This window comes from Cnephaeus nilssonii (assembly GCF_951640355.1).
Source record: "Cnephaeus nilssonii genome assembly, chromosome: 9".
Classification (NCBI taxonomy): Eukaryota; Metazoa; Chordata; class Mammalia; order Chiroptera; family Vespertilionidae; genus Cnephaeus; species Cnephaeus nilssonii.
Genome location: NC_137080.1, coordinates 59,409,030 through 59,421,842, shown reverse-complemented (window position 1 = coordinate 59,421,842; position 12,813 = coordinate 59,409,030). Strand labels below are relative to the sequence as shown.

Sequence of the window (12,813 nt, the reverse complement as noted above, 5' to 3'; positions counted from 1 at the left end):
ATGCATATCATTTACTTTATGGGCAACTTAATATGCAGTTGCCTTGAGCATATTTAAATGGCTGTTTCTGGACATGTCCACAGATATAAGAATAGATTCTATAAAAATCCTGACGAGAAATACGTGATTTGACTGAATTTTTCTGAGAAGAAAATGAAATGTACAATAAACAAGCAGCCAGTGAAAAAAGAATTCAACATTTTGATTTGGTTTGTTATCTTCAACACAGAATTTTAAATTACTCAGGAGACAAACCTCATATTTCAACATACTAGGTACTATGAAAGCAGACAATTTAAATGATGTTTATTTCAGTCACCATTTCCAAATTGTACCCTGAAGGAAAGTGGAATACATTTAATTTTGGTGTAAACAAGAGCAATGTTTTAGGAGGAAAATATAAGAAAAGAGGATCACTTGATAACTGATTTGCTTGGGGAATTTTAATGTTATGTGAAGATATTTTTAAACACATTTCTTTTCTGTAAGAAAATGAACCAGATTAAAGCTTGTGTTCTTTCAAAAGCACTACATTTTTATTTGGTTGCTGAACATTTACTCCTATAATTTCAGTAAATTAGACAGCCAGGGTGAGATGCTTACTCCCTATCCACTGTGTGTGCCATTTGTTCTCCTACTAAATAGAAGGTTGGTGCTTACTACAAGCCTATTATTTCACAGTAGTTCTATTAATAATTAAAAATATCATATCACATAATGAATATCTCTACTGTTTTACATGTGCCAGGTACTGTGCTAAGAACTCTGCATTTACTATGTCATTTAATTCCTTCAACAACCCAGTGAGGTAGAAGATAATTCTATTCTGGTTTTATAGATGAGGAAACTGAGTCTTAGAGATTTAGGAACTTAGAAGCTTAGAAAGAAGAAACCTGCCCTAAATCATATATCTGGTAAACTGGACAAACTCACCAACAAGTATATGAAATAATTACATTTATACTTAAGTATAATTATATTTATACTTATTGAAAACCATTCATTCATGTATTCATTCAACCAACAGTTACAGTACCTGTGCTAGGAGCTATGGGGATAAAAAAGATCAGAGCCATCAAAGACTTCATGCTAAAGTGGAATTAGGATTACAAAGTTAATTCAAAATTAGATAATCAATCAAATAAGGTGAGCCAACTTAGAAAGGTGGTTCCAGACAACCACCTTTAAAACATAAGAAGGCCATTAACAGAAAGGCATAGGGACCAAGAAGTCACTGAATCTCTACTAATGAGAAGGATGGCTACTGTTCACAATTCAATCTCAACTGTAGTAACAGGCCTTGAATTTAACTTCCTCACACAGCAAAGAAAGCAATACTTCATAGAAAGACCAATGACAGATCACCTGTAGTAACAAACTACCACTCATCCTCTTAAGAATAATAATAATAATAAAAAGCTATAACCCCCAACCATTTAAACCAAACAACTTTTGTCAGGTTTTTTCTCCCGAATTTGGACATGTATTCTGGCCAATCCTTGAAATGCTCCATAGCTCATAGCTTTTCTTGTGCCTTATTATTACTTCTTGTCATGAATTATAAATACTTGCATATGTATATAACCTACCCTGTCAGACTGAAAGATCCTTAAAATAGGGCATTTATTCATTTACTTCAAAAGGATTGATAAAAACAATAATAACTTTCCTGAAGTGATGGTGCCTTGCATAAAGATGATGCTCAAGAAATGTTTATTTAACATGGAGTGAGTGAATCAATATATATAAAAGCCTAAGCTACCGAATGCCCGAACAGCCGGTCGACTGGTCGCTATGACGTGCACTGACCACCAGGGGGCAGACACTCAATGCAGGAGCTGCCCCCTGGTGGTTAGTGCGCTCCCACAGTGGGAGCACCGCTCAGCCAGAAGCCAGGCTCACAGCTGGCAAGGGCAGTTGTGACAGCGTGAGCCTCCCCTACCTCCGTGGCAGCACTACCAAGTGGTGGCAGCAGCAGGCACAGCGGGGCCTGGATGATCAGGAGCGATGCCCAGCTCCGGCTTGGGCTCCTCCCCGGACACCTGCCGCTTCGCGAACTGCTATATCCCGAGGGGTCCCGGATTGAGAGAGGGCGCAGGCCAGGCTGAGGGACCTGACCCTACTGGTGCACAAATCTGCACACTGGGCATCTAGTAAATAAATAAAATGAACAAAGACTGACATTCGGGAGTCTTTACTCAAATATAGGCTCCATATCAATATTAACTCAAATTCAGTAAGCACTTATGGATGGCATACTATTTGTCAGACCCTTTCATATTCAGACCAGGAAACTCAATATAGCTAAGATGGCAATTCTCTCCAATTAATTTATAAATGTAATTAAATTCCCATCAAAATCACAACAGGCATTTCTGTAGAAATTTACACGCTGCTCCTAAAATTTATATGGAAATGCGAAGGATGTAATAGCCAAAACAGTTTTGAAAAAGAACCAAGTGGAGAATTGACATTATTAGATTTCAGATCTTACTATAAAACCAAGATAATGTGGTATTAATGTAAGAATAGACATGGAGAGAATGGAACACCACTTAGAGCCCAAAAATAAACCTTTACAATCATGATGAATTGATTTTCAACAAAGGTACCTAGGCAAGCCAGTGGAAAAGAATTATCTTTTCAACAATTGGTGTTGGGCCAAATGGATATCCACATGTCAAAAAAAAATTTAAACCTTTATCTCACACTATATCCAATATTAATTCAAAATGGATCATAGACCTAAATATGAGATAAAAAATCTAAAAGAAAATACCTGTGGCCTTGGATTAGGCAAAGATTTAAAACTCTGTTCTTTAAAATATATCATTAAGATGGTTTTTTTTTTAAAGACACAGACTGGAAGAAAATATCTACAGATCATACATCTGATAAAGGACTTGCAAACAGAAAATATAAAGAATTCATACAACTCAATAGTAACATAAGCAATACAATTTAAAAATGGGCAAAATATCTGAATAGACATTTCGCCTAAGATATACACTGAGCTAGTAAGCACAGGAAAGGATGCTCATTATCATTAGTTATTATGGGAAATCTAAATTACATTAATCAGAATGGCAAAAATACTAACAATACCAGGTATGAGCAAGGATGTAGAGAAGCTTGAACTCTCATGCACTGATGATACAATCACTTTGGAAAATAGTGCAGAAGTTCCTTAAATGTTAAAGACACTTTCATGCTACCACCACTTCTACCTTTTGAAAACTTCCCTAGAGAAATGAAAACATGTCCATGAAATACTTATATAGAGTAATCCAAATGTCTATCAAACTGAAAAGATAAACAAAAAGTAGTATATCCACCCAATGGAGTATTATTGGGCAATAAAAAAGAATGAATACTGAGATGTGCCATAATTCAAAAACATGCTGAATGAAAGAAACCAGACACAAAAGACTACATACTGTTTGACTCTTTTTATATAAAACTAGAAGCCCAGTGCACGAAATTATGGTAATGTTATACAACTCTATAAATTTATTAAAAATCATTGATCTGTATACACTGAAAAGATGACTGAACTTTATGGTAAGTAGATCATAGCTCAATAAAGTTTTTTTTTTTAATATATTTTTTTATTGATTTCGGAGTGGAATGGAGAGGGAGAGATAGAAACATCAATGATGAGGGAGAATCATTGATCGGCTGCCTCCTGCATGCCTCCACTGGGGATCGAGTAGGCAACCTGGCATGTGTCCTGACCAGGAATTGAACTCTTGGTTCATAGTTTGATGTTCAACTGGCTGGGTAAAGTTTTTTTGTGTGTGTGTTTGTTTTTTTTTAAGGAAATTATACTCCCAAACACATTGCTTGAGAGTTGCATGGAGTCTCAATATCACTCAGCCACGGGCAGTGGTACTTTCAATCTTTTTAAAAAACTGCATCTCATTATTCTTAATAATATACATTTCTTTGATTTATAGTACAACTAAACATTTTCATCTATTTGAGCCTGTTATTTTCTTGTAAGAATATACATCTTTTCCATAAGGACATTTGAGACTATCAAACTAAAAGGTTTCTGCACAGCAAAAGAAACTGACAACAGGCAGCCAACCAAATGGGAGATGATATTTACAAACAGTAGCTCTGACAAAGAATTAATTTCCAAAATATATAAAAAACTCATAAAACTCAACACCAAACAAACAACCCAATAAAAAAATGGGCAGAGAACCTGAACAGACACCTCTCCCAAGAAGACATACGAACGGCCAATAGATGTATATGAAAAGATGTTCAACCTCACTAGCAATTAGGGAAATGAAAATCAAAACTGCAATGAGATACCACCTCACACCTGTTAGAGTGTCCATTATCAACAATACAAGCAATAACAAGTGCTGTAGTGGTTGAGGAGAAAAGGGGACTTTCATTCACTGCTGATGGGAATGTAGACTGGTACAACCACCATGGAAAACGGCCTGGAGATTCCTCAAAAAATTAAGAATAGAGCTACCATACAACCCAGCAATCCCTCTCCTGGGTAAATACTCGAAAAACTCGAAAACATGTATTTGCAAAGATATATGCACCCCTATGTTCACTGTACCATTAGTCATGGTGGCCAAGACATGGAAACACCCCAAGTGTCCTGTAATAGAGGACTGGATAAAGATGTGGTACATATACACAATGGAATACTACTCAGCCATAAGAAAGGATGAAATACTGCCATTTACAATAACATGGATGGACCTTGATAATATTTTGCTAAGTGAAATAAGTCAGTCAGAAAAAACTCAGAACCATTTGATTTCATTCATATGTGGGATATAAAACTGAAACTCGTGAACACAAACAGCAGTGTGGTGGTGCCAGAGGGAAGGGAACGGGGAATAAAAGGGCCCACTACATGGTGACGGTAGAAGATTTGACTTTGGGAGGTGGGCACACAGTGCAATATACAGATCTTGTAACATAGTAATCCACTCCTGAAACCTGTATGATCATATTAACCAATGTCACTCCAATAAATGTAATAAAATTTTTTAAATTAAAAATAAAATAGCCAACTTTTTTTCAGTGATATCTGGTACAAATAATTCCCCCAGTTTTTCATAAGTTTTTAAATTTTAACCACACCTTTTTTTCTTTTTTTGCCATATCGAAATATTCCTTTTCATATAGTCAAATGTATCTGTATTTTCATTTATAATCTGTCTCTGGTGTTATAATCTGTGGTATTATTATGAAATATTAGTCAGGAATCTTGAGTATTATTAGTTAAGCATCCCCTGTGCCAAGCCCAGCACTACTGAGCCTTTCCATTTTAAGAAAAACAAAAACAAACCTAATTTCATATTTCAAAACAGGAGGCAGAAAGCCTTCCTCCCATCCCCTTAACCCTTTATTTTAAGTATAAAGAAACACTAGTGTTTACATCCCAAATTAATGGAAAATCTTCTCATGAGAGAATTTCTGATGTGATACACTAGACATCCTATCTAATAAAAGAGTAATATGCAGATTGACCATCACTCCAGCACACAAGATGGCTGCCCCCATGTGGTCAAAGATGGCTGCCTCCATGTGGACACAAGATGGCCACCACAAGATGGCCAGCAGGGGAGGACAGTTGGGAGGGACCAGGCCTGCAAGGGAGGGCAGTTGTGGGCGATCAGGCCAGCAGGGGAGGGCAGTTGGAGGAACCAGGCCTGCAAGGGAGGGCAGTTGGGGGCAATCAAGCCTGCAGGGGAGGGCAGTTAGGGGTGACCAGGCCGGCAGAGGAGGGAAGTTGGGGGCGACCGGGCCTGCAGGGAAGGGGCAGTTGGGGGGACCCAGGCCTGCAGGGGAGGGAAGTTAGGGATGACCAGGCCTGCAGGGGAGGGCAGTTAGGGGCAAACAGGCTGGCAGGGGAGCAGTTAGGCATCAATCAGGCTGGCAGGGGAGTGGTTAGGGGGTGATCAGGCTGGCAGGCAGGCGAGCAGTTGGGAGCCAGCAGTCCTGGATTGTAAGAGGGATGTCCGACTGCCCGTTTAGGCCTGGGATTGGACATCCCTTGAGGGGTCCCAGATTGGAGAGGGTGGTCCCAGATTGGGCTGAGGGACACCCCCCCCCCCCGTGCATGAATTTCGTGCACTGGGCCTCTAGTCTATATATATAAAAGCCTAAGCAACTGTTATGGCAGAATGACCAGAACGACCGGTCACTATGATGCTCATTGACCACCAGGGGGCAGACACTCAATGCAGGAGCTGCCCCCTGGTGGTCAGTGTGCTCCCACAGGGGGAGCGCCGCTCACTAAAAGCGGGGCCTATGGCTGGCAAGCGCAGCTGCTGTGGCGGGAGCCTGTCCTGACTTGGCAGCAGTACTACTGAGCAGTGGCAGCAGATGCAGCAGGCCGGGGTAAGCGCAAGCAGCATGGCGCCTGGCCCAATTTGGGCTCCTTCCTGGCTACCTGCCGCGTGGTGCACTGCTACATCCCCCAAGGGGTCCCGGACTAAGAGGACTGCGAGGAGAAAGAAAATTAGTACCTGGGTGCATTAGAGGGAAACTACAAAAAAACTAACAAACAAAAAAACAACAACAAAAAAACAAAGGCAGAGAACATCTTAAAAGTAGTTAGAAGAAAACCAGCAGGCTGATATCCCCCGAGGGGTCCCGGATTGCGAGAGGGCACAGGCCGTGCTGAGGTCACTCCCCACCTACCCCCCCGCACGAAATTCATGCACTGAGTTTCTAGTTTCTAATAATTCTAGCGATGAGGAACTGGGGAGGGGGGCGGGAAGAAGGATGTGAAAATGTGTTTGCTATTGCTAATCATGCTAGGACTCTAGGTCTCCCTGGCTGATACTCTTTACAGAACATCAGATCATCACCAAATAATGTGACCACTGCAGACATTCATGGACATCTGACCAGAACAGCCTAGAACTCAGTCACACACTGTCCCACCACCACCTTAGTCCACGAATATTGTCATTTTCCCTGCCATTCCACTCACCATTAATGAGTAGTAACCCACTGAGCCACCACCCATTAGGTAATAAATATATGGGAAAGTCAATTTTATTTAAATCTCACAAACTCAGAAAGAGATTTAATGTAATTGAAGGATTCTTCACTGTTGAGTGATGTACTACTTAAAAAAAAATACTACAGCAGTAATAAAAAGCCAATTGGTTTAATGTAGTCAACACATGCAAATATACAGATAAAATAAAGATATGATTAAGAAATGTAAGGCCCGGCTGGCATGGCTCAGTGGTTGAGCATCGACCTATGAACCACGAGGTCACAGTTTGATTCCTGGTCAAGTCAGGGCATATACCTGGGTTGCAGGCTCGATCCCCAGTGTGGGGCGTGCAGGAGGCAGCCAGTTTATGATTCTCTCTCATCATTGATGTTTCTCTCTCTCTTTCTCTCTTCCTCTCCCTTCCTCTCTGAAATCAATAAAAATATAATTAATGAAAAAAAGAAATGTAAGAATGTTTTACATTAATATAGATATTATGGGCTTTGAGTTGTGTGACTGAGGCCTTATCAAGTTAAGATACAATCTGAAGAGGCATTCAAATGCCTGATAACAGAGAATGACTGTTTTTTTCTTTGTATATGAGTTCTACCCACATTTTCAAGACCAGCCCAAATTCAACCTTCTTTCCTTTTCTATCCTACAGCTTTTAGAATCTATACTACATATTCTAGAACATATACATAAACTTAATATTATTCAATTGTTTTTTATCTGCTACTCTAGTTACCTCATTGAATTAAATATAAGCTCCATGAGAACAAACTGCATCCCCATGGCATTAAAGCAGTGCGAGGATTCCAGATGTTTTTATTACTTTTAAAATTTATTATACTTTTATTCCAGATGGTTTATGTCTCTTCTTATTCTGCAGAAGCCTAAACATGTGCTCATTAAGTAGTTTTTCTTGATTTCTGGGAACAGGTTAAAAAAGAGGTCAAGATGGCAAAAAGTATTGTGAGGGCCCTTTTACAACTTATAAGGTAGAACAGGCAGTCCTTTAGTAAAAACAACAACACCGAGAATGTAAATGTCTTGACAGTTACTCCAGCTTTACAGATCTCCAAAAGCTATGCACGGATTACGTCCAGTTCTTTTCTTTGCATCTAGGCAGGCTTTACCTAATGACAATGGCTTCCAATATAAATTCCAGTGAACTCCAGGATTCCACGAGGCAGCTATAAAGTTTAACTGATGGAGGGAATGGCCAAGTAGCCATGTTTAATTTGTGGCTGCACCCGTCCAGGTCTTTGAACTCTAGGTGTAAATGAAGACCTTTCTATTAATCAAGGAGAAGTTTGTCATCTCTGAAGAACACTCTGATGTCCTGAGGGATGATACACAGGTGCCTGTACACAGGTCTGTCCCTAGTCCCAGAATGCCTGGCTAGCTTCTTCAAAGCGTTCGCTGCCTTCCAGAGAAATAAAACAATAATCAAAAGCCAGCTCCTCTCCTGTTTTTCTTTTCTTTCCTTCTATTTCCTTAAGAGAGGTGGACAAGGAGCGAAAGAAAAAGTAATGGTTTCACCAACTCTGGCTCTTGAACAACAAGGATTCTACCATGTCAGGGTCCATTAAACATAAAGGGTTTGTGCACATCTAACCTACTGTTTATCTAAATTTGTTAATAATTCTAAGGAAAGGAAATGGTATCAACTAACCCTGTAACCCATTTCTCGATGATTAGTTCCTTTGACTCTACTAGAATTCCAAGCCTTGTCATTAAAGCTCAGATAAAATGCTGAAAATGGTGACATCACTTTAATATCCTTATTTTAATACAACTGGGCTGGAAAAAGATACTTTCATAAAAATTAAGTTCAAATAATGAATCTCAAGTGTTATTAGCACCCTCAGTAAGCCATCCATCTTCTAAGGCTGGTCGTATCTTGGATTTCCTAAATTCCTCTTGACCCACCCAGCACTAAATGAAGAGAAGGAGTCAGTCATGTTTGAAGGTAAGAAATTTGGACCTACAGAATCGAATTAAATCTTTGGAACTAGCTATTGGTTGGTGAGACAGTGGGTGCTTCAAGTTTCTAATCCCCACTGCAATGGTGATAACACTCCTCCAGGTGTTCGGAGGATTAAATGAGATAGAAAATGCAAGCCAAATATTCTCACAGTCAGAAGCACACAGCATGTGCAAAACAAACTAAGATATTTTTTTTAAAAAAAAACTGGTTTAATTAATATGTTTTTTTAAAAAAGGAGTACAGACAAGTTTTCATCATTTTCAATAATGACCGATAATGCAAAAGCTGCTGTATTTTTTTAGCTTCAATATTTTTAAGTCATGCATTCACTTAAACACACAAATCAGCCCGCAGCCTTTCACTGATAAAACGGGATATTATTTGTAATTATGCCTCAAGTGGAATACCCTCGCTGGATGACACTGCTGGGAACGTGGGTGCAGGCGGCGGGAGGGTGCCAAGCCTTTTCTCAAGAACAGCCGCCACACACCTGTTTTCCCCGGGTGGCGGGACGCCCGCCCGTCCCTCCCCGGGACGGTGACAAGTCGCCGCGCGGACTCCGAGAGGAAGACCCGTCCCGGAGCGAGAGACTTGGAGTCCAGTGCCCGCGCGGAAGGGGACATACAGTCCGCAGGGGGAAGATGAGACCAACATGACCCCAATATGACCCCCGTCCCCTCTACGCACGGGGGGGGGGGGGGCGGAGAGGGCGGACCCCGCCGCCCCCGACTGTGGGTTCGGGGCGCGGGAGCGGCCCGGGTGGCCTCCGCCCTGGGCAGCCACAGTGGGTGACCCAGGGCCCGGCGCCGCCCGTTCGCGCGTCGCCAACTCCGCCGCCGCTCTCTCCGCGAACGGCGGGGGCAAGCCCGGCCGCCCCGGCCCCGCCTCGGCGTCCCGGCCTGACGGACACCGGAGTGGGTACATACGGGTCTGCGGCGGAGCGAGCCGCGGGGTGAGTGCTATTTTAAACATGGCTTTCCCTCGCCCGCAGCCTCCGGAGCCCTCGCGGCGCACCGGCCGTGGGCACGGCCCGCTTGGGAATCACCCCAACATCTGTCCGACTCATCTTCCCCGGTCTCCTTAGGCGTGCACCCGTTCCCCCCCCTCTCGCCGCTGTCTCCTCCGCACCAACGACAACCCGGCCGTTCGCAGAGGGAACTCCCCTCCTGGAAGGGGAAATGTACGCCGCCTTTGCTTCTGGCAGGAGATGGAAACCATGCCGCAGAGAAGGAGTTCAAAAAAGAGGGGACGCCGCGTCGCTGGACAGAAAGTAACATTCAGAGATCGATGGGGACGGACGGGAGGAGAGAAATGTCCACAACGAGCATCCGAAAACGAGCGTAGAGAGCGAAGAGATTCGCAATCGCCGACTCAGTACGGAGCGCCTGCTGCGCAAGCCATGGCAATGGCAAGGTTTGCTGGAAGCACAATTTGAAGGCCTTTGGAATCTTTTTTTTTTTTTTTTTTGGTAAGACTTACCTTTCTCTTCGGCATAATGACTATGTTCGTGCAGCTAAAAAGTAAAGCAACGGGCTGGAACTGCTGGTGCCGCCGCTGGAGGTTGCCGCCGCTGCTGCTGCTCACGCGCGCGGGGCACGGCCTCTCCGACCTGCACCTCCACGGCTCCCTCGGGGGGCCCTTTACTCGCTGGCCTCCCCGCTCCTCCAATGAGAAGCGCCGGCAGCTGGCCGCGAGGCCCCATTGGCTGCGACAACGTTCTAAATTCCACGAGGGCACGCCCACCTCTGCGCGCTCAGTAGGCGCTGTTGTAGTTTCCAATTCACGGAAAAAAATCTGCCTGGCGACTGAGCATGCCCAGTTCTACTAGTAAACCCCAAGCCACAGGATCCTGGAGTTTCATTGTTTTGCTGCTCCCTCTTTGGACTGTGCCAGTGTGGGCGGACCTTCATAGGGAGGAAAAATATTAAGGAAGGACACATTAACTTTTTAATGTAAGTATATACACAGCAGACACATTATACGTTTACGACTCCTAAAGGCTTGTGATGAATGTTATATGATGGAGACCTCCTAAATGTGGAAAGGTGCTCTGTTCTGGAAGTCTGGCAATCTCGAAGGGTCTTGGTTTTCGCCTCCAGATATCTAGTGACATTAATCCCTAAAATTGTTTAGCTCTTATTTCCTAAAATCTGTGATTACAAGAACATATATGCATACATGCATAGCCCATGGGCACAGACAATAGTGTGGTGAAGGCCTGGGGAGGGGCGGGGGCTGGGTGGAGGGGGACAAAGTGGGAGAAAATGGGGGACATCTGCAATACTGTCAAATTTTTAAAAAAATCTGTGATTATAAATCACTCACTAATCCAGGCTATTTCAAACTAGGCTTGAAGATGAATAGTATATATTGGTAATGGAAATTTAAAAAAAGAATGAACAAGGTCAGAACAGATTCTTTCCTATTTGAAGCATATATTTTCATATACATGATTTAAATATGCATGGTTTGATGTTTGATCTCAAAGATCTGCTAGGCATAAAATGGGCATTACAAAAACACTTCCAAACTTAATTTATGAGATCAGTTTTACCCTGATACCAAAAGCCACTGCATGGCCATTTCTTTCTTAAAAAGAAAGGAGAGCTAAGACCAATATCCTTCATAAACACAGACATAAAAATCTTGAAAAATCTTTAGTATATCAAACCCAACAACATTTAAAAGGATATTACATCATGACCAGGAAGGTTTATCCTGGGAATGCAAAGTTGGTTTAACATCTGAAAATCATCTAATGTAATTTACCATATTAATAGAATAAAGGAAAAAGCCAACATGATCATTTCAACAGCTGTAGGAAAAGCACTACTGAATGGATAAACAAAGTGTGGTAAACACATACAATGAAATACTACTCAGCACTAAAGAGGAACACAATTTCCTACATGGATAAATGTCAAAACAAAATGTTGCCTGGAAGAAGTCAAATACAAAAGCCTATACTAATAATTTCATTCACGTGAAATTATAGGAAAAGCAAAATTAGGCAAAGTTAGTTTCATAATTATATTAGAAGACAAAAGTTTCCCTTACAGGAAAGTGTATTGAAGTCTTATACTGTAAATATGACCAAATCCACTTTGGAAACAGGCTGTAAATACGTATAAAACAATGTCATAGAGTAATTTTAATGCTTGATTTTTTTTCTTTGTTAATTTCAGAATAGTTAATTGGTATCCTAGCAAACTTCAGAAGTGATCAATGACTTTCTTTTTTTATCCTATCTCAAGGAACCTGTGGATTTTTATATATTTGATGTATTTCAACTTATTGCCATTATTGCTATTTTGTTATGCTCAGATTGCCCCAATATGAGAACCTTTTCAAACTAGTGCTTATAGATTCTTTGCTTTCAGTGGATTGCAATATACTCAAAAGAACTGGGATAAAATCAGTTCTTTGCTCTAAAACTGGATAGAAGCTTCAAGGTTAATAATTTTATGTAAAAATCATATTTATAATGAAGTTGTCTTAGAAGATAATTAATTTTCAAAGTGCTTGATGGTTTAAAAAAAGCCATTGAATACATGTTTTAATAAGATGTGTATGAGAAGGAAACTGGTAGCAAATGAAATCTGGGTTGAATTATTGTTTTTCTTTAGTTATTTTTATTGATTTTTAGTGAGAGAGAAAGGGAGAGGGAGAGAGAGAACATCAGTGTGAGAAGGGAACATCGATCAGCCACCCTCTACCCGGGATGAGCCCCTAACCCAACATATGCCCTAACCGGGAATAGAACCATCAACCTTTTGGTGCACAGGACGACACCCAACCAATCAGCCAGGGATTTTTGTTTTTCTTTATG

At 41.4% G+C, this 12,813-nt stretch overlaps 1 protein-coding gene and 1 long non-coding RNA gene across 3 annotated transcripts in view; one reads left to right on the top strand and one right to left on the bottom strand.

Moving 5' to 3' along the window:
* The window catches only part of LOC307104965, a 544,872-nt gene extending 534,415 nt beyond the window's left edge, over window positions 1-10,457 (top strand). The window contains exons 2-3 of the long non-coding RNA XR_013813961.1: window positions 5,472-9,936; window positions 10,069-10,457. This is a non-coding gene — a long non-coding RNA (uncharacterized lncRNA). The remainder of the gene's footprint in view (window positions 1-5,471; window positions 9,937-10,068) is intronic.
* Window positions 1-10,779, bottom strand: part of HMGN3 (high mobility group nucleosomal binding domain 3) — a 38,597-nt gene extending 27,818 nt beyond the window's left edge. Inside the window, exon 1 of one of the 2 annotated variants that reach the window (XM_079780282.1) lies at window positions 10,464-10,779. In XM_079780282.1, the coding sequence (XP_079636408.1) occupies window positions 10,464-10,478 (15 nt within the window). In that variant the 5' untranslated portion in view covers window positions 10,479-10,779. The remainder of the gene's footprint in view (window positions 1-10,463) is intronic. The other variant, XM_079780281.1, reaches the window with a different exon arrangement.
* Window positions 10,780-12,813: the final 2,034 nt, after the last annotated feature.